This window comes from Ciconia boyciana, chromosome 2, assembly GCF_034638445.1.
Source record: "Ciconia boyciana chromosome 2, ASM3463844v1, whole genome shotgun sequence".
NCBI lineage: Eukaryota > Metazoa > Chordata > Aves > Ciconiiformes > Ciconiidae > Ciconia > Ciconia boyciana.
In genome coordinates, this window is record NC_132935.1 from 168769239 (window position 1) to 168795315 (window position 26077).

The 26077-nt window shown below is 77.3% G+C and overlaps 2 protein-coding genes across 5 annotated transcripts in view; one reads left to right on the plus strand and one right to left on the minus strand.

The window, feature by feature from the left end:
- LOC140647277 (SCO-spondin-like) overlaps positions 1-18261 on the plus strand; it is a 34345-nt gene extending 16084 nt beyond the window's left edge. Inside the window, exons 49-88 of the mRNA XM_072851637.1 lie at positions 226-405; positions 503-619; positions 702-828; positions 946-1071; positions 1159-1250; positions 1378-1545; positions 1641-1893; positions 1989-2035; positions 3271-3437; positions 4296-4441; positions 5344-5571; positions 6654-6685; positions 6824-6997; positions 7874-8083; positions 8388-8552; positions 9809-9940; positions 10024-10264; positions 10347-10499; positions 10573-10619; positions 10881-11054; positions 11126-11272; positions 12294-12421; positions 13261-13385; positions 13473-13519; positions 13682-13927; positions 14010-14168; positions 14238-14351; positions 15240-15378; positions 15470-15672; positions 15774-15950; positions 16091-16218; positions 16378-16523; positions 16631-16677; positions 16775-16939; positions 17083-17291; positions 17389-17484; positions 17565-17625; positions 17760-17890; positions 18020-18170; positions 18239-18261. Of these exons, the coding sequence (XP_072707738.1) occupies positions 226-405; positions 503-619; positions 702-828; positions 946-1071; positions 1159-1250; positions 1378-1545; positions 1641-1893; positions 1989-2035; positions 3271-3437; positions 4296-4441; positions 5344-5571; positions 6654-6685; positions 6824-6997; positions 7874-8083; positions 8388-8552; positions 9809-9940; positions 10024-10264; positions 10347-10499; positions 10573-10619; positions 10881-11054; positions 11126-11272; positions 12294-12421; positions 13261-13385; positions 13473-13519; positions 13682-13927; positions 14010-14168; positions 14238-14351; positions 15240-15378; positions 15470-15672; positions 15774-15950; positions 16091-16218; positions 16378-16523; positions 16631-16677; positions 16775-16939; positions 17083-17291; positions 17389-17484; positions 17565-17625; positions 17760-17890; positions 18020-18170; positions 18239-18261 (5621 nt within the window). The remainder of the gene's footprint in view (positions 1-225; positions 406-502; positions 620-701; positions 829-945; positions 1072-1158; positions 1251-1377; positions 1546-1640; positions 1894-1988; positions 2036-3270; positions 3438-4295; positions 4442-5343; positions 5572-6653; positions 6686-6823; positions 6998-7873; positions 8084-8387; positions 8553-9808; positions 9941-10023; positions 10265-10346; positions 10500-10572; positions 10620-10880; positions 11055-11125; positions 11273-12293; positions 12422-13260; positions 13386-13472; positions 13520-13681; positions 13928-14009; positions 14169-14237; positions 14352-15239; positions 15379-15469; positions 15673-15773; positions 15951-16090; positions 16219-16377; positions 16524-16630; positions 16678-16774; positions 16940-17082; positions 17292-17388; positions 17485-17564; positions 17626-17759; positions 17891-18019; positions 18171-18238) is intronic.
- A 1646-nt stretch (positions 18262-19907) lies between these two features.
- On the minus strand, positions 19908-24386 carry LOC140648647 (uncharacterized). Of its 4 annotated transcripts, XM_072854984.1 has the most exons (4): positions 24280-24386; positions 23002-23128; positions 21655-21762; positions 19908-21491 (listed from the first exon to the last, which is right to left on the minus strand). In XM_072854984.1, exons 2-4 carry the CDS (start codon positions 23126-23128, stop codon positions 20326-20328), a joined length of 1401 nt encoding a protein of 466 aa, XP_072711085.1. In that variant the 5' UTR covers positions 24280-24386; the 3' UTR covers positions 19908-20325. The 4 variants fall into 4 exon arrangements, with proteins under 4 accessions (XP_072711085.1, XP_072711086.1, XP_072711083.1 ...); XM_072854985.1 differs by lacking the exon at positions 21655-21762; XM_072854982.1 differs by lacking the exon at positions 24280-24386 and having other exon boundaries at positions 23002-23379.
- Between the last annotated feature and the right edge of the window lie 1691 nt (positions 24387-26077).

Consider the following 26077-nt stretch of genomic DNA (forward strand, 5'->3'; position numbering starts at 1 on the left):
GTCACGGGTTGGGACCCCCAACATGGACCGGGATCCCCAAAGGCTGGGACCCCAAGGGCCAGGACCCCCGTCACGGGCCGGGACCCCCACCCCTGCCGGGACCACCGCCACCCCCAGGCCGGCCGGGGGGTCCCCAGCAGCGGGGGTCCGGGGGGGGGCCGTGCCCAGGCTGGGGGGGCGGCTGGGGGTCCCCGCGCCCCCCCGCTGCCCCCCGCCCTCCCCCAGTGCCCGGCGGGTGGGCGCCCTGGGGGTCCTGGTCCCCCTGCGACGCCGAGTGCGGGGGGGGGGTGCGGAGCCGGGCGCGGAGCTGCAGCGACCCCCCCCCCAAGAACGGGGGGCAGCCGTGCCGGGGGGCCCCCCTCCAGAGCCAGCCCTGCGGCCTGCAGCCCTGCGGGGACCCCCCAGGTACGGGGGGCCGGGGGGCCGCGCTGGGGGGCAGGCGCCCGGCGCGGGGGGCGGCGGCGGGGCCCCCCCCACCCTGAGCACCCCCCGCCCCCCCCAGCCTGCGCCCCACCGATGGAGCTCGTGGGGGACTGCGAGGGGCGGGGGGTGCCCCCCTGCCCCCCAACCTGCCGGGACCTGAGCACCGAAAGCGCCTGCCCCGGCGCCTGCCAGGAGGGTGAGTGCCGGGGGCGCGGGGGGACGCGGGCGGCCGGCGCGGTGCCGGTGGGTGCCGGCGCTGAGGCCACGCTGCCGGGCAGGCTGCCGGTGCCCGCCGGGGCTGTACCTGCAGGACGGCGGCTGCGTCAACGCCAGCCAGTGCCGGTGCCACCTGCCCCGGCAGCACCGGCTGCCCGGCGAGGTCTTCCGGCAGGGCTGCCGGCGGTGGTGAGTGCCGCCGCCGCGACCCCGGCGCTGCCCGCGGGCCGGGCTCGCCGGGGACCCCCGGGGTGTTTGGGGCGTCCCTCGCCCGTCCCCACGGCTGAGCCCGGCGCCCGTCCCCAGCGTGTGCCAGAACGGGACGGTGACGTGCGAGGACGCGGCCTGCGCCGTGGACTGCGCCTGGTCGGCCTGGTCGCCCTGGACCCGGTGCGACGGCGGCTGCGGCGCGGGGACGCAGGAGAGGTTCAGGTGTGGGGCTGGGGGGGGGCGAGGGCCCTGCCCCACGGCGCCGGCGGTGCCCCACGGACGGGGCGGACACGCGGCGCCGTCCCACAGGTCGCCCTCCAACCCCGCGGCGGCGGCCGGCGGAGCCCCCTGCGCCGGGGAGGCCCGGGAGGCGCGGGAGTGCCACGAGCCCTGCGGCACCGGTAGGCGCCCACCGAGCCCCGCGGTGGCACCGGCGATGGCGGGGGCCGTGCCGGGGCCGGCCCGGCGACCCCCGCGCCCCGTGCCGCGGCGGCCCCGCGAGCGCCGTGCGTCCGTCTGTCCCGGCAGAGCCCGGCACCGGCTGGGGCGCCTGGACGCCCTGGACCGAGTGCTCCGCTCCCTGCGGCTCCGGCGAGCAGAGGCGGCGCCGGGCCTGCGCCCCGACGGCACGCGGGGAGCCCGACTGTGCCGGCCCCCGCGTCCAGACGCGGGACTGCAACACCCAGCCCTGCCACGGTGGGTGCCCCGCGCCGGGCAGTGCCGGCGGCGGCCGGCGCTCGGCGGTGCGGGCAGCGGGCGACGCCCAGCCCCGCCGCCCGCTCTCCTCGCAGCGCGGTGCCCGGGGGACATGCTCTACCGGACGGCGGAGGAGTGCCGGCGCGGCGGGGGGCCCTGCCCGCGGCTCTGCCTGGACCAGGGCGTGGGCGTGGAGTGCGCCGCGCTCTGCCGCGACGGCTGCGCCTGCCCGCCCGGGCTCCTGCTGCAGAACCGGAGCTGCGTGCCGCCCGGCCGCTGCCCCTGCTACCACCACGGCCGCCTCTACCGGCCCGGCGACGCCGCCGCCCTCGACGCCTGCAACAACTGGTGCGGACGCGGCGGCGGCCGGGCCCGGGGGTCCCACCGGCGCGTGCGTGTGGGGCGCGTGGTGCGGCCCCCCCCGCTGACGCCCTCTCCCGCAGCACCTGCACGGCCGGGGCGATGGTGTGCGGCACGGAGCCCTGCCCAGGTAGCGGCCGGGCGCGGAGGCGCCGGGGTCGGTGGGGCGGGGGGGGGTCCCGGCGGGCGCCCGCGCCATCCCGCTCTCCCTCCCGCGTCCGCAGAGGCGCCGTGGGGCACGCGGTCGCCGTGGGGCGCGTGGTCGCCGTGGGGCGCGTGGTCGCCGTGGGGGCCCTGCAGCGTGTCCTGCGGCGGGGGCGAGCGGCTGCGCCGGCGGCAGTGCCACCAGCCGCCGTGCCCCGGGCTGGGCCTGCAGAGCCAGATCTGCAACAGCCACGTGTGCCGGGGTGAGCGCCGCCCCACGGCCCGGCCCCACGGCCCTATCCCTTAGCCGTGCCCCACAGCCCTGCCGCATTCCCCTGCCCCATAGCCCCGCCCCACACCCCTGCCCCACAGCCGTATGCCTCAGCCCCGCCCCACAGCCCTGCCCCATGGCCCTATCCCTTAGCCGTGCCCCACAGCCCTGCCGCATTCCCCTGCCCCATAGCCCCGCCCCACAGCCGTATCCCTTAGCCCCGCCCCACACCCCTGCCCCACAGCCGTATGCCTCAGCCCCGCCCCATAGCCCTGCCCCACGGCCCTATCCCTTAGCCATGCCCCCCACCCCTGCCGCATTCCCCTGCCCCATAGCCCCGCCCACACCCCTGCCCCACAGCCGTGCCTCAGCCCCGCCCCATAGCCCTGCCCCACGGCCCTATCCCTTAGCCATGTGCCCCAGCCCTGCCCCACAGCCGTGCCCCACTGCTCTGCCCCGTGGCCCTATCCCTTAGCCATGTGCCCCAGCCCTGCCCCATAGCCCCGCCCCCAGCCCTACCCCTTAGCCCTGCCCCCAGCTTTATCGTCTCTCGGTCCTGCCCCACTGCCCTGCCCCATTCCCCTGTCCCATGGCCCTATCCCTCAGCCCCGCCCCATAGCCCCGCCCCACACCCCTGCCCCACAGCCGTATCCCTTAGCCCCGCCCCATAGCCCTGCCCCACAGCCGTATCCCTTAGCCCCGCCCCACACCCCTGCCCCACAGCCGTATCCCTTAGCCCCGCCCCATAGCCCTGCCCCACAGCCGTATCCCTTAGCCCCGCCCCACAGCCCTGCCCCACAGCCCTATCCCTTAGCCCCGCCCCACAGCCCCGCCCCATAGCCGTGCCCCACTGCCCTGCCCCACGGCCCTATCCCTTAGCCCCGCCCCCAGCCCTATCATCCCTTAGCCCCGCCCCCAGCCCCGCCCCCGGCGCTGACCGCACTGCGCAGGCGCCGGCTGCCCCCCGGGCCGGCTGTACCGCGAGTGCCGGGGGGGCGGGGCCTGCCCCCACCGCTGCGCCCACCTGGCCGGGCGCGTGGGCTGCGTCCCGGGGGGCTGCGTCGAGGGCTGCGCCTGCGCGCCAGGGACCCTGCTGCACGGCACCGCCTGCCTGGCGGTGAGCCCCGCCCCCCGCCCCGCCCCCCGGCCCGGCCCCGCCCCCGCCCCGCCCCGCCATGGGGCGGCCCCGGGCTGCCCCTCCTGCACGGGGTCCCCGCGGCCGTGGGGGTCCCCGGCCGGGTCCTTGGGTGCTCCCCGGGGCCGTGGGTGCTCCTTGGAGCTGTGGGCGGAACCCAGGGCCACGGGTGCTCCCCAGGGCGGTAGGGGCTGCCCGGGGCGGTGGGTGCTCTATGGGGCGGTGGGCGCTCTATGGGGTGATGGGTGCTCTATGGGGTGATGGGTGCTCTATGGGGCGGTGGGTGCTCTATGGGGTGATGGGTGCTCCCGGGGCCGTGGGGGTCCCAGAGCCGTGGGTGCTCTATGGGGCGGTGGGTGCCCCAGAGCTGTGGGTGCCCCTGGGGCCGTGGGCGCTCTCTGGGGCGGTGGGTGCTCTATGGGGCAGTGGGCGCTCTGTGGGGTGGGGGCGCTCTATGCGGCGCTGCGTGCTCTATGGGGCAGTGGGGGGTCCCAGAGCCGTGGGTGCTCTATGGGGCGGTGGGTGCCCCAGAGCTGTGGGTGCCCCCGGGGCCGTGGGCGCTCTCTGGGGCGGTGGGTGCTCTATGGGGCAGTGGGCACTCTGTGGGGCGGTGGGTGCTCCCAGCGCTGTGGGCGCTCTCTGGGGCGGTGGGTGCTCTCTGGGGCGGTGGGCGCTCTATGGGGCGGTGGGCGCTCTATGGGGCGGTGGGTGCCCCAGAGCCGCGGGTGCTCCTTGGGGCAGTGGGCGCTCCCTGGGGCGGTGGGCGCTCTATGGGGCGGGGGGTGCCCCAGAGCCGTGGGTGCTCTGTGGGCCCGCGGGTGCGAGGCGGGTGCGGCGCAGGCCTGTCCCTGCGTGCTGACGGCGGAGCTGCTGCGGGAGCTGCAGGCCGGCCCCTCCCCCCCCGGCCGGGGCACCCCGGGGCCCCCCCTGGCACCCGGCCAGGAGCTGCCCCCCGGCACCACCATCCGCACCCCCTGCGCCAACTGGTGAGCGCCCGCGCCCCGCCCTCCCCCGCCGCCCGGCACCCCCTGCCCTTCCCCGGCACCCCCTGCCCTCCCCCACCACCCATCGCTCTGCTGCCCTCCCCGCCGCCCGGCACCCCTGCCCTTCCCCGGCACCCACCACCCCCTGCCCTCCTCTGGCACCCAGCACCCACCGCCCTCCCCCACCACCCATCGCTCTGCTGCCCTCCCCCACCGCCCGGCACCCCCTGCCCTTCCCCGGCACCCACCGCCCTCCCCCACCACCCGTCGCTCTGCTGCCCTCCCCCACCGCCCGGCACCCCCTGCCCTTCCCCGGCACCCACCGCCCTCCCCCGCCACCCATCGCTCTGCTGCCCTCCCCGCCGCCCGGCGCCCCCTGCCCTTCCCCGGCATCCCCTGCCCTCCCCCACCGCCCGGCACCCCCTGCCCTTCCCCGGCACCCACCACCCCCTGCCCTCCTCTGGCACCCAGCACCCACCGCCCTCACCCACCACCCATTGCTCTGCTGCCCTTCCCCACAGCCCGGCACCCCCTGCCCTTCCCCGGCACCCCCTGCCCTCCCCCACCACCCAGCACCCACCACCCTTCCCTGGCACCCAGCACCCACCGCCCTCACCCACCACCCGTCACTCTGCTGCCCTCCCCACCGCCCGGCACCCCCTGCCCTTCCCCATCACCCACCACCCACTGCCCTCCCCCACCACCCCCTGCCCTCCCCCAGCCCCCAGCCCCCACCTCCCCGCCCTCCCCCGGCCCCCAGCGCCCCTGCCCCTCCCCAGCACCCCTGCCCTTCCCCAGCACCCCTGCCCTCCCCGGCCCCCAGCGCCCCTGCCCCTCCCCAGCACCCCCTGCCCCTCCCCACCCCCTGCCCTCCCCGGCCCCCAGCGCCCCCTGCCCCTCCCCAGCACCTGCCTCCACGGCCGCCTGCGCTGCTCGGGGCCCGGGTGCCGGCGGGACGGGGCCTTCGGGCCCTGGGGCCCCTGGAGCCCCTGCTCGGGGCCCGGCTGCGGGCGGCCGGGGCTGCGGAGCCGCTGGCGGAGCTGCACCAGCCCCGCGCCCGCCCACGGCGGCCGCGACTGCGCCGGGCCCCGCGCCGAGACCCAGCGCTGCCGGAGCCCCCGCTGCCCCGGTGCGTCCCGGCCCGGCCCCTCCGCCGTGGGGCCCGGCCCCATCCCAGCCCCTCCGCCGTGGGGCCCGGCCCCAGCCCCATCCTCTCCACTGTGGGTCCCAGCCCCATGTCATGCCGCGGGTTACCACCCTCCGCCGTGGGGCCCGGCCCCATCCCAGCCCCTCCGCCGTGGGGCCCGGCCCCAGCCCCATCCTCTCCACTGTGGGTCCCAGCCCCATGTCATGCCGCGGGTTACCACCCTCCGCCGTGGGGCCCGGCCCCATCCCAGCCCCTCCGCCGTGGGGCCCGGCCCCAGCCCCATCCTCTCCACTGTGGGTCCCAGCCCCATGTCATGCCGCGGGTTACCACCCTCCGCCGTGGGGCCCGGCCCCAGCCCCGTGTCGTGCCGTGGGGCCCGGCCCCAGCCCTGCCCCTCCGCCGTGGGGCCCAGGCTCAGCCCCGTGCTCTGCCCTGCCGTGGGTCCCAGCCCCATCCCAGCCCCTCTGCCGTGGGGCCCGGCCCCTCCGCCATGGGTCACAGCCCCAGCCCCGTGTCGTGCCGTGGGTCACCACGCTCTGCCGTGGGTCCCAGCCCCATCCCTGTCCCCTCTGCCATGGGTCCCAGCCCCATGCCCAGCCCCTCTACTGTGGGTCCCAGCCCCATCCCCGTGTCGTGCCGTGGGTCCCGGCCCCATCCGCATCCTCTCCACTGTGGGTCGCAGCCCCATGTCGTGCCGTGGGTTACCACCCTCTGCCGTGGGTCCCAGCCCCATCCCTGTCCCCTCTGCCGTGGGTCCCAGCCCCATCCCAGCCCCTCTGCCGTGGGTCCCAGCCCCTCCACCGTGGGTCCCAGCCCCAGCCCCATGTCGTGCCGTGGGTCACCACGCTCTGCCGTGGGTCCCAGCCCCATCCCTGTCCCCTCTGCCGTGGGTCCCAGCCTCAGCCCCACGCTCCCTGCCCTGCCGTGGGTCCCAGCCCCTCTGCCCCACGGGGCCGTGGGTCCCACCGCCCCAGCCCAGCGGGGGCCGGATCCCGCCGGGGGGGATCCCGCGGGGCTCTGGGGGTCCGGGGCCGTCACCGCCTTTGCTCCCCCCGCAGCGGAGCCCAGCCCCACGCCGGAGCCCGGCCCCACCACCCCGGGTAAGGGCACGGGCCGTGCGTGGGGGGACGTCGCCTCGGGACCCCCGATCCCGGGGGGCTCCGGGACGTGGCGGGGGGGGGGGGGGGGGTCGCGGCCCTGGCTGGCCCCGCTGATGCGGAGCCTTCGTCCCGGGCCAGGCGCCGAGGAAGAGGAGGGCTTCGGGCCCTGGTCCCCCTGGACCCCCTGCTCCAGGACCTGCACCCGCCCCGAGGCTCCGGCCACCAAGAGCCGCAGCCGCTCCTGCGGCCGGGCCGGGGGCTGCGGCGGGGAGAGCGTCCAGCAGCGGCCCTGCAACCTGCCCCACTGCGCGGGTGGGAGGGCATCCCTGCCCCACTGCGCGGGGGGTGTGGGGGGTCCCTGCCCCACTGCGCGGGTGGGAGGGCGTCCCTGCCCCACTGCGCGGGGGGTGTGGGGGGTCCCTGCCCCACTGCGCGGGTGGGAGGGCGTCCCTGCCCCACTGCGCGGGGGGTGTGGGGGGTCCCTGCCCCACTGCGCGGGTGGGAGGGCGTCCCTGCCCCACTGCGCGGGGGTGGGGGGGGTCCCTGCCCCACTGCGCGGGTGGGAGGGCGTTCCTGCCCCACTGCGCGGGGGTGTGGGGTCCCTGCCCCACTGCGCGGGTGGGAGGGGGTCCCTGCCCCACTGCGCGGGGAGGCTATGGGAGTCCCCGCCCCACTGCGTGGGTGGGATGGGGGGTCCTGTGCCCCACTGCATGGGGTGGCTACGGGGGGGTCCCTGCCCCACTGCGCGGGTGGGAGGGCGTCCCTGCCCCACTGCGCGGGGGGTGTGGGGGGTCCCTGCCCCACTGCGCGGGTGGGAGGGGGTCCCTGCCCCACTGCATGGGGCGGCTATGGGGGTCCCCGCCCCACTGCATGGGGGGTTGTGGGGGCCCTGCCCCACTGCATGGGGTGGCTATGGGGTCCCTGCCCCACTGCGCGGGAGGCTATGGAGTCCCTGCCCCACTGCGTGGGTGGGATGGGGGTCCTGTGCCCCACTGCATGGGGTGGCTACGGGGGTCCCTGCCCCACTGCGTGGGTGGCCTAGGAGGTCCTGTGCCCCACTGCACCGGGGGGTGTGGGGTTCCCTGCCCCACTGCGCGGGTGGCGTGGGGGGTCCTGTGCCCCACTGCATGGGGGGGTGGGGGGGTCCCTCTGCCCGGCGCGGCGGTGCCAGCCCCCCGCCCTCCCCAGCCGTGCCCCCCTGCCCGGACGAGGCCTGCGCCGGCCGGGACTGCCGCTGGACGCCGTGGGGGCCGTGGGGCGGCTGCTCCCGCAGCTGCGGCGGGGGGGTGCAGCTCCGGCTGCGCGCCTACAGCCCCCCCGCGCCGGGGGGCCGGTGGTGCCCCGACATCCTCAGCGCCAACGCCCAGCACCGCTCCTGCGGGCTGCAGGCCTGCAAGGGTGGGGGGCTCGGGGGCTCTGGGGTGCTGGTTGGGGGCCTGAGGGCAGCGTGGGGGGCTCAGGGGTGCTGGTTGGGGGCTCGGGGGCAGCCTGGGGGGCTCAGGGGTGCTGGTTGGGGGCCTCGAGGGCAGCGTGGGGGCTCGGGGGTGCTGGTTGGGGGGCCTCGGGGGGCTCGAGGGCAGCATGGGGGGCTCTGGGGTGCCGGTCAGGGGGCTTGAGGGGCTTGGGGGGCTGGAGGCGGGGTGGGGGCAGCACGGGGGCTCTGGGCCGTGCCCCCTCCCGACGCCCTCTCGCCGTGGGGCAGTGGACGGCGCCTGGTCGGGCTGGAGCCCCTGGTCGCGGTGTGACCGGACGTGCGGGGGGGGCCGCTCCGTCCGCAGCCGCTCCTGCACCCGCCCCCCCAAAAACGGGGGGCAGCCCTGCCCCGGCGGGCGGCACCACCTGCGCCTCTGCAACCCCCAGCCCTGCGGTGCGGCTCGGGGGGCCGGGGGGCTCGCTGGGGGCTGTGGGGCTCCCTGGGGGCTGTGGGGCTCGCTGGGGGGCTGTGGGGCTCCCTGGGGGGCTGCAGGGCTGTGGGGCTCAGCAGGGGGCTGCAGGGCTGTGGGGCTTGCCGGGGGGCTGTGGGGCTCCCTGGGGGCTGTGGGGCTCACTGGGGGCTGTGGGGCTGTGGGGCTCAGTGGGGGGCTGTGGGGCTTGGTGGGTGACTGTGGGGCTCGCCGGGGGCTGTGGGGCTTACCAGGGGCTGTGGGGCTCAGTGGGGGCTGTGGGGCTCGCCGGGGGGCTGCGGGGCTGTGGGGCTCGCTGGGGGGCTGCGGGGCTCGCTGGGGGGCTGTGGGGCTCGCTGGGGGCTGTGGGGCTTGGTGGGGGCTGTGGGGCTCGCCGGGGGCTGTGGGCCTCGTTGGGGGGCTGTGGGGCTGTGGAGCTTGCTGGGGGGCTGTGGGGCTCCCTGGGGGGCTGCGGGGCTCAGTGGGGGCTGTGGGGCTCGCCGGGGGCTGTGGGGCTCAGTGGGGGCTGCAGGGCTGTGGGGCTCGCCGGGGGGCTGCGGGGCTGTGGGCCTTGCTGGGGGGCTGTGGGGCTTGCAGGGGGCTGTGGGGGCTCCCTGGGGGGCTGCGGGGCTCAGTGGGGGGCTGTGGGGCTTGCCGGGGGCTGCGGGGCCGTGGGGCTCAGTGGGGGGCTGTGGGGCTGTGGAGCTCGCTGGGGGGCTGTGGGGCTCCCTGGGGGGCTGCGGGGCTGTGGGGCTCCCTGGGGGCTGTGGGGCTCAGTGGGGGCTGTGGGGCTCGCCGGGGGCTGTGGGGCTTACCAGGGGCTGTGGGGCTCAGTGGGGGCTGTGGGGCTCGCCGGGGGCTGCGGGGCTGTGGGGCTTGCTGGGGGGCTGCGGGGCTCCCTGGGGGCTGTGGGGCTCAGTGGGGGCTGTGGGGCTCGCTGGGGGCTGTGGGGCTTAGTGGGGGCTGTGGGGCTCGCCGGGGGCTGTGGGCCTCGTTGGGGGGCTGTGGGGCTGTGGAGCTCGCTGGGGGCTGTGGGGCTCCCTGGGGGGCTGCGGGGCTCCCTGGGGGGCTGCGGGGCTCAGTGGGGGGCTGTGGGGCTCGCCGGGGGGCTGTGGGGCTCAGTGGGGGGCTGCAGGGCTGTGGGGCTCGCCGGGGGGCTGCGGGGCCGTGGGGCTCGCCGGGGGCTCAGCGGGGACCCCCGGCCCCACGCCGGTGGCGGCCGACGGTGACGGTGTGCCAGGGGAGGGCTGCCCGCCCGGCATGGCGCCCGTGGCCTGCGCCAACCGCTGCCCGCGGCACTGCCGCGACCTGCGCGAGGGCCTGGCCTGCGGCCCCGAGGAACGCTGCCGGCCCGGCTGCCGCTGCCCCGACGGTGAGCGCCTGCCCCGGCCCCCCGAGCGCGGGTGGCCCCCGGGGGTCCCTGCCCGCGCCCCCCCCGTCACCGCGTCCCCGCAGGCACCCTGGAGCAGGACGGGGGCTGCGTGCCCCCCGCCCGCTGCGAGTGCACGGACGCCGAGGGCCGCGGCTGGGTGCCGGGGAGCCGCCGCCGCGACGGCTGCGCCGACTGCGCCTGCACCGGGGGCCGCCTGCGCTGCCGCCGCCGCGGCTGCCCCCCGAGCCCCTGCCGCTGGAGCCGCTGGAGCCGCTGGGCGCCCTGCAGCGTCACCTGCGGGGACGGGCGCCAGGCCCGCTTCAGGTGACGCCGCGCCCGGCCACGTGCCGCCGTGACCCCGCGCCGCCCGCGCCCGGTGACCCCCGTGCGTCGTTTCCCCCGCCAGGACCCCGACCCCGGGCGACGGCGACGGCGAGTGCGGGGGGCCGCAGGAGCAGAGCCGGGGCTGCGCGGCGGGGCCTTGCCCGCCCCTCTGCCCGCGTGCCGGCGGCGAGAGGCGCCTGGGGGAGAGCTGGCCGGAGGGCGCGTGCCGGCGATGGTGGGTGCCGGGGGGCCGGGGGCCGGGGGCCGGGCCGCCGCCCCGAACCCACCCGCCCCTGTCCCCCCCGCAGCTCCTGCACCCCCGAGGGCACCCAGTGCCAGGACGTCCCCTGTGCCGGTGAGTGCCCCGCCCCCGCCGCCGTGCCGAGGGGCCGGCGGCACGGGCGCCGCCGGCATCCCCGGTGGGTGCCAGGACCGTGCGGGGCCCCCCCCTCCCCCCCCAAACCCCGAGGGGCCGACGCGAAGCCCCCCCGGGACCCCCAAACCTCCTGGGAGGGCCCGGGGCAGGACCCCGGCGGGACGGAGGGGCCCTCGGCGCCGCCGCGGCGGCTCCGGGGTGCCGCGTCCCTCCGTAAGGTGCCGGCCCCCCCCCCCCCAGGGTCGGGGGGCTGCGCCTGGGGCCCCTGGGGCCCCTGCTCCCGCTCCTGCGGCACCGGCCTGGCCGCCCGGGAGGCCGCCTGCCCCTGCCCGAGCCCCGGCGTCGCCTGCGACCGCAGCCGGGCCCTCGGCGCGCGCCGGGAGGCGCGGGCCTGCTACCTGCGCCCCTGCCCAGGTAGGGTGCCGGGGCGGGGCGGGGGGGCTCGCGGGGTCCCCGCCGTCACCCCGTCCCCTGCCCGCCCGCAGCCGCCTGCCCCTGGAGCCCCTGGAGCCCCTGGAGCCCCTGCTCCTGCCGGGCCCCATGGCAGCACCGGCACCGGCACCGGCAGGGCCCCGCCGGCTGCGCGGGGCTGGACGGGCAGAGCCGCCTCTGCGACGCCTCGGGGTGCTCGGGTGAGCGAGGGCGGCCGGGCCCTGCCCTTCCCTCCTGCCCGCGCCCTGCCCACGCCGGCGGGTCCTCGCCCACCCTGAGCCCTGCCCGACCCTGCCCCTCCTGCCGGCTCCCTGCCCGGCCCCTGCCCGGCCCCTGCCCATCCCTGTGGACCCCTGCCCGCCCGTCCCGTCCCCATGGACCCCTGCCCGTCCCCATGACCCCTGTCCATCCCCTGCCCGTCCCATGGACCCCTGCCCGTCCCCTGCCTGTCCCCTGCCCATCTCCATGGGCCCCTGCCCATCCCTGCTCGTCCCTGCCCATCCCCATGGACCCCTGCCCGTCCCCTGCCCGTCCCCTGCCCGTCCCATGGACCGCTGCCTGTCCTCATGGGCCCCTGACTATCCCTGCCCGTCCCTGCCTGTCCCCTGCCCATCCCCATGGACCCCTGCCCATCCCTGCCCGTCCCCATGGACCCCTGCCCGTCCCCATGACCCCTGTCCATCCCCTGCCCGTCCCATGGACCCCTGCCCGTCCCCTGCCTGTCCCCATGGGCCCCTGCCCATCCCCTGCCTGTCCCCTGCCCATCTCCATGGGCCCCTGCCCATCCCTGCTCGTCCCTGCCCATCCCCATGGACCCCTGCCCGTCCTCATGGGCCCCTGCCCATCCCTGCCCGTCCCTATGGACCCTTGCCCGTCCCCTGCCTGTCCCATGGGCCCCTGCCCGTCCCCTGCCCGTCCTCATGGGCCCCTGCCCGTCCCTGCCCATCCCTATTGTCCCCTGCCTGTCCCCTGCCCGTCCCCACGGACCCCTGCCCGTCCCATGGACCCCTGCCTGTCCTCACGGGCCCCTGCCTGTCCCTGCCCATCCCCATGGACCCCTGCCCGTCCCCTGCCTGTCCTCACGGGCCCCTGCCCATCCCTGCCCGTTCCTGCCCATCCCTATGGACCCCTGCCCGTCCCTATGGACCCCTGCCCATCCCCTGCCCGTCCTCACGGGCCCCTGCCCGTCCCTGCCCGCCCCTGCCCGCCGCTCTCCCGCAGAGCCCAGCTGTGCCCCCCGTTCCAGTACCGGCCCTGCGGCCCCCTGCGCCCAGCGCTGCGCCGGCCGCCAGCACCCCCAGCTCTGCCCCGCGCCGGAGCCCTGCCAGCGCGGCTGCGCCTGCCCCGAGGTACGGGGGCTGGGGTCGGCCCCACCCCAAGTCCCCCAGTGTCCCCCCAGTGCCCCCCTGTCCCCACCATCCCCCCCAGTGTCCCCCCAATGTCCCCCCCAACATCTCCCCAATGCTCCCCTGTCCCCCCAATGCCCCTCCACCGTCCCCCCAATGTCCCCCCATGTCCCCCAATGCCCCCTGTCCCCCCAATGCCCCTCCACCGTCTCCCCAATGTCCCCCATGTCCCCCAATGCCCCCTGTCCCCCCAATGCCCCCCACCATCCCCCAATGTCCCCCCATGTCCCCCATGTCCCCCGTCCCCCCAATGCCCCCCATCCCCCAATGTCCCCCATGTCCCCCAATGTCCCCCGTCCCCCAATGCCCCCACCGTCCCCCAATGTCCCCCACGTCCCCAGTGTCCCCCAACATCCCCAATGTCCCCCATGTCCCCCAGTGCCCCCCAACATCCCCCAATGTCCCCTTGTGCCCCCCACCGTCCCCCCACCGTCCCCCCAATGTCCCCCCATGTCCCCCAGTGCCCCCCACCGTCCCCCCCAACGTCCCCCCAATGTCCCCCCAATGTCCCCCCATGTCCCCCAGTGCCCCCCAACATCCCCCAATGTCCCCTTGTGCCCCCCACCGTCCCCCACCGTCCCCCAATGTCCCCCCATGTCCCCCAGTGCCCCCACCGTCCCCCCCAACGTCCCCCAATGTCCCCCATGTCCCCCAATGCCCCCTGTCCCCCCAATGCCCCCCACGTCCCCAGTGTCCCCCAACATCCCCCAATGCCCCCTGTGCCCCCCCCCCCTGCCCCCCCCCCGTGTCCCCCCCCGTCCCCCACCGTCCCCGTCCGGCAGGGGCTGCTGGAGCAGGCCGGGGGCTGCGTGCCCCCCGCGCAGTGCCGCTGCCTGCACCCCGCCGCGCCGGGCGGCCCCCGGACCCTGGCTGCGGGCGACGCCGTCCTGCTGGGCTGCCTGGCGTGGTGAGCGGGGCCGGGGGGCGGCCCCACGCGTGGGGGGCCGGGGGGCAGCGCCGGGCCGGGGGCGCTCACCCGCTGCTCCCCTGCCAGCGCCTGCCGGAACGGGACCCTGCGCTGCGGCGGCGAGGGCTGCCGGGGTGAGTGCGGACCCCCGCCACCGCCGCCCTCGGCCCCTTCCCTCCGCCCGGGGACCCCCGGCACCCCCTCCGCCCCCCAGCCGTGGGGCGGGGGCCGCCCCGTCCCCCACGGCCGGGGGGCCCGGGGGTCCCCAGCGGCTCCGCGTCCCCGTCCCCCCCCAGGGCTGCTGCCGCTGAGCCCCTGGTCGGAGTGGACGCCCTGCGACCCCTGCCCGGCCCCGGCCGCGCTCGGCCCCGGCACCCCGGCCCCTCCGGCGGGGGTCCCGGCCCCGGCCCCGGCCGCGGTGCAGCACCGGTACCGGCTCTGCCTGGACCCCCAGACCGGGCTGCCCTGGGCCGGCGAGGGGGCCGCCTGCTCGGCCGAGCTGCGGCAGCAGCGGCCCTGCCCGGACCCCCGAGCCTGCCAAGGTACCGGGGGGGTCGGGGTGCCGCGGGCGCCGCGCCGGGACCGGGGCGTCGCCGCGGGGCCGGTGACGCCCGCGTCCCGCAGACCTCTGCCTCTGGAGCCCCTGGGGCCCCTGGGGCCCCTGCCGGGACCCCTGCGGCGGGGGCTACCGCCCGCGCCACCGCCGGCCCTGGCACCCGGCGAGCGGCCGGCGGTGCCGCGGCGCCCGCTCCCAGACCGAGAGCTGCGCCGCCGCCTGCCCGGGCAGCCCCCCGCCGCGGCACCCCGGGGACCCCCCGCTCGCGGGGTCCCGGACGCCGGCCCCGCGCCCAGGGGAGGCGTGCGAGGAGCGGGGCCGGGCCTTCGCCGCCTGCGCCGACGGCTGCCCCCGCGCCTGCGCCGACCTCTGGCCCCACGTCGAGTGTCTGCAGGGGCCCTGCACGCCGGGTACGCGACCTCCGCCCCACGGCGCGGCCGCCTCCCCATAGCACGGCCCCCTGCCCCATAGCATGGCCCCCTGCCCCATAGCATCACCCCCTTGCCCCGCAGCATAGCCCCCTGCCCCATAGCACGGCCCCTTTCCCCATAGCATCGCCCCCTTGCCCTGCAGGACAGCCCTCTGCCCCATAGCACGGCCCCCTGCCCCATAGCATCGCCCCCTTGCCCCGCAGCATAGCCCTCTGCCCCATAGCACGGCCCCCTGCCCCATAGCATCACCCCCTTGCCCCACAGGACAGCCCTCTGCCCCATAGCATGGTCCCCTGCCCCATAGCACGGCCCCCTGCCCCATAGCATCGCCCCCTTGCCCCACAGGATAGCCCTCTGCCCCATAGCACGGTCCCCTGCCCCATAGCACGGCCCCCTGCCCCATAACATGGCCCCCTTGCCCCATAGCATGGTCTCCCACCCCATAGCACAGCCCCCTGCCCCATGGCACAGCCCCTTGCCCCACAGCACAGCCCTCACCCCGTAGCACAGCCCCCGCCCCATAGCACGGCCCCCTGCCCCACACACCCCCATCGCAACCATGACACCCCCGCCCCATGGCACAGCCCCCTCACCCCATAGCACAGCCCCTGCCCCATGGCACAGCCCCCTCACCCCATGGCACAGCCCCTCACCCCATAGCACAGCCCCCTGCCCCATGGCACACCCCCTCACCCCATGGCACAGCCCCTCACCCCATAGCACAGCCCCCGCCCCATGGCACAGCCCCCGCCCCATGGCACACCGGCGCACCCACACCCCGCTCCGCGCACACCCGCGTGGGAGCCCCCCCCCCCGCCGGGGCTCGGCCCCACCCCCGGCACCCATGGGTGCCCCCCGCCCCCGCAGGGTGCCGCTGCCCCCCGGGGCGGCTGCTGCAGGACGGGGCCTGCGTGCCGGTCGCCGAATGCCGCTGCGGGCTGCCCACCGGCAACGGCAGCCGGGAGCTCCGGCCGGGGCAGGCGGCCGAGCTGGAGTGCCACAACTGGTGGGTGCCGCGGGGGTCGCGGCCGAGGGCCGCGCACGGCCGCGCCGCGAGGGCGGGATGGACGCTGACGCCGGCGTCGCTCCCGGCGCAGCACCTGCCGGAACGGCACCTTCGCCTGCCCGGCCGCGGCGTGTCCCTCCTACGGGCCCTGGTCCCCCTGGGAGCCCTGCTCCCGCAGCTGCGGCGGTGGCAACACCTCCCGGCACCGCAGCTGCCAGGAGCGCGCCGGCGGGGTGCCCTGCGGTGCCGCTGGCACCGAGGAGACGGCCGAGTGCAACGCGCAGGCCTGCCCCGGTGAGTGCCGCCGCGGTGGGACGGTGGGTCGGTGGGACGGTGGGTCGGTGGGTCGGTGGGAGGGATGGCGGGACGGCACTGAGCCCGCGCTCCCGCCGCAGCCGGCTGCCGGCTGAGCCCCTGGTCCCCGTGGAGCCCCTGCAGCGCCAGCTGCGGCGGGGGCACCTCCGAACGGCACCGGGAGCCGCTGCCGGGGCCGGGGGGCCGCGAGGAGCCGTGCCCCCTCCTGCCGCTGCTGCGGCTGCACCGCGTCTGCAACGCCCGCAACTGCTCGCCGGGTAGGGGGGCCCAGCCGGGCCGGGGGTCCCGTCCCCGGGGTGCCGGGGAGCCGCGGCTTTGCCGGCTGAGCCGCGGGACGGAGGCGGGCGCTCGGCCGGGGGGGCTCTCGTGCCGCAGCCGCCCCCTCCTCGCCCCGCAGAGTGTCCCGGCGGGCAGGTGTACGGGGACTGCGCCAACGCCTGCCCCCGCGCCTGCGCCCACCTGCGCCCCGGCACGCGGTGCCTGCCGGAGAGCTGCCAGCCCGGCTGCGCCTGCCCGCCCGGCCAGGTACGGCTGCACCCCACCGGGCCCTCCCCGCGGCCCCCCGGCACCCCGCCGCCACGTGCCGCCCCGCTCCTCACGGGTCCCGGCGGGGGGGGGGGCTCGGCACGGGGCGGTGGCCGGCGAGGCGGCGGGGGGTCCCCGGTCACCGCTGGTGCCCCCCAGGTGCTGCAGGACGGGGCCTGCGTCCCCCCCGAGTCGTGCCGCTGCCGCCTGCCCCCCACCCTGCCCGGGGCCTACAACCTCTCGCGGGCGCAGCGGCAGCAGGAGCACGCGCCGGGCAGCCGCCTCCGGCTCCGCTGCAACAGCTGGTGGGTGCCGCGGCCCCCGGCATCGCCCCGGCACGGGTCCCCCCGCGCCGGTGGCCGAGGCGGGCGGCTGGGTGGGCGCTGACCCCCCCCCACCCCTCTCTCCGCAGCGTCTGCGTCCGCGGCGCCTTCAACTGCTCCCAGGAGGACTGTGACGGTGAGAGACCCCCGGCCCCGGCCCCCTCCCCATGCCGCGGTCCCCGTGCCGCGGTCCCCGTGCCGCAGCCGCCACGTCTGCCCCCCCGCCCCCGCAGCGGACTGCCTGTGGTCCCCGTGGTCGCCCTGGTCCCCCTGCTCGGTGACGTGCGGGACGGGCGAGCGACTCTCCCGCCGGCACCCGCTCCGGCAGCGCCTCTACGAGGGGGCGGAGTGCCTGGGGCCCCCCGCACGCCGGACCCCCTGCAGCCTCCCCGAGTGCCGTGAGTGCCCCCGCAGCCCCTCGACGCCGGGCGGTGGCAAGGGAGGGGACAGAGCCGTCACCCGCAGGGCGCCCGGGTGGGCTCGGCCGCGTCCCGCGCCGTGCCGGTGCCGGTGCCGGTGCCATGCCCTGTGCCACGTGCAGCCTGTCCTGCGGGCGAGCGACGGCAGGGCCCCGACACGCCGGCCGGCTGCGAGCGGAGCTGCCGGCACGTCTCCGGCGAGCCGCCGCACAACTGCAGCGGGCCCCCGGCCCCCGGCTGCGCCTGCCAGCCCGGCCGCTACCGCAACAGCACCGGCCACTGCGTCCCGGCCGCCCTCTGCGAGTGCTGGCACCGGGGGCGGCTCCACGAGGTGAGCGGTGCCGGGGTCCCCTCGTGCCGCCGTCCCCTCGTGCCGGGGCACCCCCGCCCGCCCAGCCGGGCTCAGCCCTGTCCCCCCCCTCGGCCAGGCCGGCAGCGAGTGGCAGGACGGGTGCGAGACGTGCCGCTGCGTCGACGGGCGCGCCGCCTGCGCCGCCGGCTGCCCGCCCCTCGCCTGTCCCGAGGTGTGGGGCGCGCGCGGGGAGGGGGCGCGCGCGGGGAGCGGGCGCGCGTGGGCAGGGGGCTGAGGCCGCCGTCTCGGCAGGGCGCGGTGAAGGTGCGGGAGCCGGGCGGCTGCTGCCCCGTCTGCCGGGAGGAATGGCCGGGTAAGGTCCCCGCGGCCCTCGGCCGGGCCGGGCGCCCACCGGAACCCCACGGCCTCGCCCCAGGCGCGGCGGGAGCGGGCGTCGGGGCGGTGCCGGCGGCGTGGGCAGCAGCACCGCCGTGCCGCCCCTCGCAGAGGAGCCGTCCTCCGCGTGCCGGCGCTTCACCGAGCTGCGCACCATCGCCAAGGGGCCCTGCGCCCTGCCCGCCGTCGAGGTCAGCTACTGCGCCGGGCGCTGCCGCTCCCGCACCACCGTCACCGCCGAGGTCAGCCGGCACCGGGACCTCGGCCGGGCTCCGCCGCCGGGCTGGGGGGGGGCCGGGAGCTGGGGAGGGGGGGGGGCGGGGGGGGTCTCCCCGGTTTCGCCGCCCAGCAGCCGTGCGTCCCCGCGGCAGGAGCCGTACCTGCAGAGCCTCTGCGAGTGCTGCAGCTACCGCCTGGACCCCGGCAGCCCCGTCCGCGTCCTGCGCCTGCCCTGCCCCGGCGGCACGGCCGAGCCCGTGGTGTTGCCCGTCATCCGCAGCTGCCAGTGCAGCAGCTGCCAGGGTGAGCGGGGGGGTTCAGGGGTGCAGCCCCGCGGTGCGGCAGCCCCCCCCTCACCCCCTCGCCCGCAGGTGGGGATTTCTCCCGGCGCTGAGGACCCCCCCCCCCCCCGCCTTCGCCTGCCCCGGCCGCGGCGGCAGCCCCGCGACGCTCCGGTGCTCCGGGCCCTGCCCCGGTCTGCAATAAACCTGCGGGAAGAGCCCCCGCGCCTGGCACCGGGGGGAGCGGGGGGAGCGGGGGGACCGGGGAGGTGGGGGGCACCGGGGCGACCGGGGAGGGCTCAGGGTGGCTCGGGGGGACCGGGGAGAGCTTGGGGGGGACCGGGGGACGAGGAAGGGCTCGAGGGGGACTGGGAGGGATGGGGAGGGCCTCGGGGGAGCTGGGGAGGGATCGGGGGGACCGGGAGGGACCGGGGGAGCTGGGGAGGGATCGGGGGGACAAGGGGGCACCGGGAGGGACCGGGGAGGGCTCAGGGTGGCTCGGGGGGACCGGGGGGTCTCGGGGGGGCTGGGGGGGACCGGGAAGGGCTTGGGGGGGCCGGGGGGGGACCAGGGTCTCCAGAGCAGCCGCGGATCCACGGCCGGGGCTGCCCCTCGTCCCGCCGCCTCCCCGGCACCCGCCCGTCCCGTCCCGCCCCGCCCGCAGCAGAGGGGTCTCCGGAAGGTTCTCCGGGGCTGCCGGGCAGAGGCCGCGGCACCAGGCTGCGGTCGCCATTAAAGCTGTGGGGTTGGAGCAGAGTTTGAGCGTTGGAGCGGCGCGGGGTTTGGGGGAGGGAAGGGGACCCGGGGGGGGACCGGCCGCTCGCGGCGCCCGGCCGCTCGCCCTGGAAACCCGCGCCGCTCGCGCCCACCGGAGCAGGGCACCGGCCACGCTCAGCCGCCGGCGCCGCGAGGGGAAGGCGGGGGGCTCTGCCGGGCTGGGGGCATCCCCGGGGCCCGCGTCCCACCGGCATCGGCAGGAGCCGGGCCCCCGGTCTCCCTTTTCCCGGCGGACGAGGCCGCCGCAGCTCCCCGGGGCCCCGGGCGGGCGGAGCCGGGACCCCCGCGCTCCCCCCCGGCACCGGCTGCCGGGCGGCGACGGCCACGAGTGGGCCTGGGCGACACCGGCAGCCGGCCGGTGACGCTGCCTTGCCGAGCCGGTGCCGGGCCCTGCCCCGCTGCCTGCACCCGCTGCCTGCACCCGCTGCCTGCGCTCAGGCTGCAGAGGCCGCGGCCACTCGCACCCGAGGCCACTCGGCCCGACCGCGTCTGGGGGGCCGAGACCCCGCAGGAGGGAGCCGGGGTCCCGGAAAGCCCCGGGGACGAGCGGGGAGGGGCTGGGCGTCGGGCAGGGGACGGGTGCCCCGGCACGCAGCGCGTCGCGGGCGCGCCCCAGGCCGAACCGAAGCGCCGGGTTTTGGCCGACGCGGCCGCCGGCGCCGGCTCCAGCCTTTTGGGGGCAGAGAGGGAAACTTTGGGCACAAGCGACCGTGGGCTCCTGCGCCGGCTGACGGGAAAAAAACGGTTAAAAGCGGCTGACGGGAATCGCTGCTGGTTCCAGCGAGGGCCGGCGGCCCCGGCACGGGTGGCACCTCTCGCCGGGACGAGCCCACGTCCCTGCGGCTCCCTGCGGACGCTGCTTCGCCCGGACGCCGCGTCCGGGCCGGGGAAGGGGCTTCTAGGGACGAGCGAGGGGACAGCGGCCCCGACGCGGGCACGGGCAGAGCGGTGGCACGCGCCGCGCTGCCATGGAGCTCGCCGCTTGTCACCGGCATGAAGAAGCTTTTTATTTATTATCCGGGTGGAAAAAATAAAGCCGCGGCCTCCCCGCTCTCCCGTAACCGTTCTGACCGCGCCGCCATGCATTTACGGCGTCGCCCCTGCCCCGGCAGCCAGCCCTGCGCCCGCGGCTCTCCCGCGGCCGCTGCCGGCACCGCAGGGCCCAGCGCGGCGGGAAAGGGGCGCCGGTGACGAACCCCCCGGCCGAGGAGGTGTCCCCAGGGAGCGGCCGAGGAGGGTCCTGCCCGTGCCGGCGTGGATGCTTCTCGCGGCCGAAGCCGGTGGCGGAGGGGGCCGCGGCCACCGCTCGCTCCCAGCCCACGCGTGGCTGCTCCGGCAGAGGCGGAGGTCGGTGCTCTGGGTCACCCCCCCGCAGCCGCCCCCGGCGCCCCGTGGGCCCCTCAGCGGCAGTTTTGGGGGGTGCCGGGCTGCGGCGGCGGCTGCAGGCCGGGGGTGCCGTGCGTGCGCTGGTGAGCCAGCATGATCCCCTCGTCCCGAAACCGCTTCTCGCAGCCGCCGCACTGGTAAGGCTTGGCCTCCGCCCGCCCCGCCGCCGCCGCCGCCGGACCCCCCCCGTCCCACCGGCCGCCCTCCGGCACCGCCGGCGGGCCCCGGTGCACCCGCTGGTGGCTCTTGAGGTGCTGCTTCTGGCTGCAGGTCTTGCCGCACTCGCCGCACTTGTAGGGCTTCTCACCGGTGTGGACCCGCTGGTGGACGGTGAGGGTCTTCTTGTCCCTGAAGGCCTTGGGGCAGCGGGCGCAGGCGAAGGGACGCTCCCCGGTGTGGATGCGCTGGTGGCTGACCAGGTGGTGCTTCTGGCTGAAGCGGTGGCCGCAGTGGCCGCAGGCGAAGGGCTTCTCGCCGGTGTGCACGCGCCGGTGGCTCAGCAGGTGATGCTTCTGACCGAAGCGCTTGCCGCAGTCGGCGCAGCCGAAGGGCTTCTCCCCGCCGTGCACCTTCTGGTGCGACGCCAGGATCTGCTTCAGCCGAAAGCGGCGGCCGCACTGCGGGCAGGAGAAGGGCCGCGCCGCCGTGTGCGTCTGCTGGTGCTTCTTCAGGTCCCGGCTCTTGCCGAAGCTCTTCCCGCACTCGGCGCAGGCGTGGGGTCTCCTGGGGGCCGGGGGGCCGCGGGAGGGCCGGGCCGGCAGCGGCTTGGCCGGGAGCCCCGCGCCGCTGCCGGGGCGGGGGGTCTCCGGCTTCCCCGCGTGGGTCTTCTGGTGGCGTTTGAGGTCCCCCTTGGAGGGGAAGCCCTTCCCGCAGCGGGGGCAGCCGAAGGGCCGCTCGCCGGTGTGGCTCCGCTCGTGGATGGCCAGCGCCGTCTGGCTCTTGAAGCTCTTGCCGCACTCGGGGCACGTCGGGGGGGGCTTCTCCGCCGGCCGGGGGGCCGGGAGGGGGTGGAGGCCGGGGCGCCGCGCCGGACCCCCCCTGCTCCCGCCCGGCCGGCTGCGGGCCGAGCCCCCCCGCCGCCCGCCGCCCCGTGGCGCCGTCCCCCGGAGCAGGGCGGCGGGTGCCGGCGGCCCCTCGGAGACCCCCCCGGCCTCCCTCTGCGTCCGGACGTCACCGGCGGCTGGGGAGGAGAGGCCGGGGTCACCGCCGGGGCCGGGCCGGGCACGAGGGACCCCTCGCCACGGGCAGCGGCGGGGGCACCCTTCCGAACCCGGAGCACGCCGGGCCGAGGCGCCGGTGCTGCCGGAACCCCCCCCCCCCCCCCGCGGCCCCCCGGGACCCGCCTGGCACAGGGCTCCGGTGCCTCCGCCGCGCCCCGGGGGGCTCCGGCACGCACGGCCTCTCTTCTCGCTCCGGCTCGCGGACCACCTCCGGCTCGACGGCGGGCCAGCCTGTCCGCGGCAGAGAGAGAAGCCCCCGCTGCCGCGCTGCCGCGACGGCGGCACCGGCCCCCCCCCGGCCCGGCATCGCCCCCTCCGCTCCGCTCCCCTCTCCGGCCTCGCCCCGGGGCGCGGGGCCGGGTCAGCGCCGGGCCGCTCGGGCCGCGGGGGCAGGCGAGCGCCGAAAGAGGCCAGGGCGCTGCAGGCGGCTCCAGCCCAGCCCCGCCCATTCTATTCCAGTTCATTCCAGTCCAATCCATTCCAGTCCAGTCCAGTCCAGTCCACTCCAGTCAATTCCAGTCCATGCTATTCCAGTTCATTCCAGTCAATTCCAGTCCAGTCCATTCCATTCCAGTCCATTCCAGTCCAGTGCATTCCAGTCCATTCCAGTCCAGTTCATTCCAATCCATTCCAGTCCAGTCCATTCTATTCCAGTTCATTCCAGTCAATTCCATTCCAGTCCAGTCCATTCTGGTCCATTCCGGTCCATTCCAGTCCAGTCCATTCAGTCCAGTCCGGTCCACTCCATTCTATTCCATTCCAGTCAATTCCAGTCCATCCCAGTCTATTCCATTCTATTCTATTCCATTCCAGTCCAGTCCATTCTATTCCAGTTCATTCCAGTCCATTCCAGTCCATTCCAGTCCATTCTATTCCAGTTCATTCCAGTCAATTCCAGTCCATTCCATTCCAGTCCAGTCCATTCCAGTCCAGTCCAGTCCGGTCCATTCCAGTCCACTCCAGTCAATTCCAGTCCATTCTATTCCAGTTCATTCCAATCCAATCCATTCCAGTCCAGTCCATTCTGGTCCAATCCAGTCCATTCCGGTCTAATCCAGTCCATTCTATTCCAGTTCATTCCAGTCAATTCCAGTCCAGTCCATTCCATTCCAGTCCAGTCTGGTCCGTTCCAGTCCATTCCGGTCCAGTCCATTCCGGTCCAGTCCATTCCAGTCAATTCCAGTCCACTCCAGTCCACTCCATTCTATTCCTTTCCAGTCAATTCCAGTCCATCCCAGTCCAGTCCATTCTATTCCAGTCCACCCCAGTCCACCCCATTCCCTTCCCCTCCCCCCTCCACCGGGACGCTCTCCGCGGCCGGCGCCCTGCCAGGGTAAAGCCCGCAATCGTCCCCCGCCGTGCTGCGGCAGCAACGGCGACAGCGGCCCTGCCGCCTCCCGGGGCTCCAGCTCAGCTGAAGGGGGGAACCCCGGCTCGAGCCAGCCCGGCGGCGCCGGAGAGAGCCCTCACCCAGCGAGGCGACCGCCTGGTAGTTCTCCAGCATCACCTCCCGGTAGAGCCGCCGCTGCCAGCCCGCCAGCTCTGCCCACTCCTCGGGGGAGAAGTAGACGGCCACGTCCTCGAACGTCACCGACATCTGCGGCGAGAAGCGCGACCGGCTCAGCGCGCCCCGCCGCGCGCTCGCCGAACGCCGCTGCCGAAGCCCTGCCGCTGCCGGTCGGGGTCCGGGCGGCGCCGCGGGCTCCGGCATCCCGAGGGCGGCGCCGGGAGCGTGCCGGGCAAGGGAAGGGCAGCGGGGCCGCGGCGGCACGGGGGGTGGCCCGGCAGGGCCCTGGGCAGGGGACGCCCTCGGCTGCCCCCGGGGAGGGCAGACCCGTGCCGGAGCGGCGGGGACTGCGCCCTCCCCCACCCGCGCCGTAAGCCGGAGCCCCTGCCGGGGCAGGGCACGGCACCGCGACACGAGGCTCGGCCTGCGGCCTGGCAGCAGCCATGCTCCTGCCCGCTCCTGACTGCTCCTGCCTGCTGCTGCCCACTCCTGCCTGCTGCTGCCCGCTCCTGCCTGCTCCTACCTGCTCCTGCCTGCTCCTGCCCACTCCTGCCTGCTCCTGACTGCTGCTGCCCACTCCTGCCTGCTGCTGCCTGCTCCTGCCCGCACCTACCCGCTCCTGCCTGCTGCTGCCCACTCCTGCCTGCTGCTGCCCACTCCTGCCCGCTCCTGACTGCTGCTGCCCACTCCTGCCTGCTCCTGCCCGCACCTACCCGCTCCTGCCTGCTGCTGCCTGCTCCTGACTGCTGCTGCCCGCTCCTGCCCGCTCCTGCCCATTGCTGCCCGCTCCTGCCCATTGCTGCCCGCTCCTACCCACTCCTGCCCGCTGCTGCCTGCTCCTGCCTGCTGCTGCCTGCTGCTGCCTGCTCCTGCCCGCTCCTGCCCGCTCCTGCCTGCCTCTGCCCGCTCCTGCCCGCCTCTGCCCGCTCCTGCCTTCTCCTGCCCGCTCCTACCCACTCCTACCCACTCCTGCCCGCTCCTGCCCACTCCTGCCTTCTCCTACCCGCTCCTACCCGCTCCTGCCCGCTCCTGCCTTCTCCTGCCCGCTCCCGCCCGCTCCCGCCCTGCCCCCGCGGGTCCCCGGGCCTCCCCTCCGGCCGGAGCGGCCCGGGCCCGCCCTGCGCTGGCTCCCGGCGGCGGCGGCCGAGCCGGGGCGCGGGGGACGCCCGGGGCCCGGCCCAGGCCCTGCCCTGCCCGGCGCCAGGGCCGCCTCCCAGAGCCCGCGGCCGGGGCCCGCTTACCTCCCGCGCCCCGCGCCCCGCCGGCCCCGCCGTGGGGCCCCGCCCGCGGGCGAGGCCCGCGGGCCCGGCGTGGCGGGGGGGGCCGCCGGGACGGGGCTGCCGGCGGCCGCCGGCGCCCGGCCGGGCCCCGGGGCCGCGGGAGCGGGGCCGGGGCCCGGCGGGGGCGGCGGCGGGGCTCGGCGGAGGGGAGAGGCCGGGGCCGGGGCCGGGGCAGCGCCCATCCCCGGGCCGCGGGGCCGCCGCCCGGCCTGCAGCGGGGCCGGGCCCGGACAAAGGCGGCGCCGGAGCCGCCGGTGCGGGGGGGGGAAAGCGGCGGCCGCGCCGGGCAGCGCGGGAGGTGTAGTCCGGGAGGAGGGAGGGGAGGAGGAGGAGGGATGGGGATGGGAGGAGGAGGAGAAAGGGAGAGGAGGGAGGGAGGGAGTGGGAGGAGAGAGGGAGGAGGAGAAAGGAGAGGAGGGAGGGAGGAGGAGGAGAGGAGGGGAGGGGAGGGGAGGGATGGGGAGGAGGAGGGGTGGGGAGGGGTGGGGAGGAGGGGATGGGGATGGGAGAGGGAGGGAGGAGAAAGGGAGGGAGGGAGGAGGAGGGGAGGAGTGGGGAGGAGAAGAGGGAGAGGGAGGGAAAGGGAGGAGGGAGGGAGGGGATGGGGATGGGGATGGGAGGAGGGGATGGGGATGGGGATGGGAGGGGAGGGGAGGAGAAAGGGAGAGGAGGGGAGGGGAGGGAGTGGGGAGGAGAGAGGGAGGGGAGGAGAAAGGAGAGAGGAGGAGGGAGGGGAGAGGGAGGAGGGGAGGGATGGGGAGGGGAGGGGAGGAGGGGTGGGGAGGGGTGGGGAGGGAGGGGGATGGGGATGGGAGAGGAGGGGAGGAGAAAGGGAGGGGAGGGAGGGGGGGAGGGAGGGGAGGGAGTGGGGAGGAGAGAGGGAGAGGGAGGGAAAGGGAGGGGAGGGAGGGAGGGGGATGGGATGGGGAGGAGGGAAAGGGAGGAGAGAGGGAGGGAGGGGAGGGGAGGGGATGGGGATGGGGATGGGAGAGAGGGAGGGAGGAGAAAGGGAGGAGGGGAAAGGGAGGAGGAGGGAGGAGGGGAGGGGATTGGAGGGGAGGGAGAGGGGAGGGGGAGGGGAGGGGGGTGCCCGCGGGGGTGGGGATGCTCCCCACGAGCCCACCGTGAGGATATGGGTGTCCCCCCACGCCTCCACCCGTGCGCATGCAGGTGCCCCCCCCGCCCCCACCCACGGGGATGCGGGCGCCCCGTTCTGGTTTGGGTGGGGGCACTGGGGTCACCCCCCGGGGGGCCGCGTGCCGGCGTGGGGACACCGCCCGCGCGGGGCCCTGCCAGCGGCGCGGTGACGGCGGGGCCGTCCCCACTGCCCCCTCCCCGGCCGAGCTTGGGGACCCCCGGGAGCGGCCACGCAAGCGCGGCCCGGGGGGGGCCTCGCTCCGCGCCCGGGGGGCACCCGCCACGCGTGAGGCTGACGCCCGCCACGCCGGAGAACGGCCGGCTCCGGGGCCGCGGTTCGGCCGTGCCGAAAACGGCGGGGATAGCCCGGGCGCGGCCGCTCTGCTCCTCGCCCGCGAGCAGGCCGGGGGCCGGAGGGGCCGGGAGCTTACGATTGGCTTTGTTATTGTTATTTTTTCGACGTTACTGAGCGATTTATAATTTGTTTTTATCTCTCGGCTTCACCCCGTCGGGGCGCGGGAGCGGCCGCGTGGCGCTTCGCGGCCGGCCAGGTTAACCACGACGGCGCATTGAGCGCCACGGGCAGCAGACGAGCAAAGCGGGGAACCGCAACGGGCGCGCT

Excerpts from the sequence above, each read along its gene's own strand:
- LOC140648647 (XM_072854982.1), bottom strand. The coding sequence starts at position 23,242 with ATGCCGGAGCCCGCGGCGCCGCCCGGACCCCGACCGGCAGCGGCAGGG. Across the intron at positions 21,763-23,001 it reads CCAGGCGGTCGCCTCGCTGG|GCTGGCCCGCCGTCGAGCCG; the intron begins GTGAGGGCTCTC and ends TGCCGCGGACAG. Across the intron at positions 21,492-21,654 it reads GCACCGGAGCCCTGTGCCAG|CCGCCGGTGACGTCCGGACG; the intron begins GCGGGTCCCGGG and ends TCTCCTCCCCAG.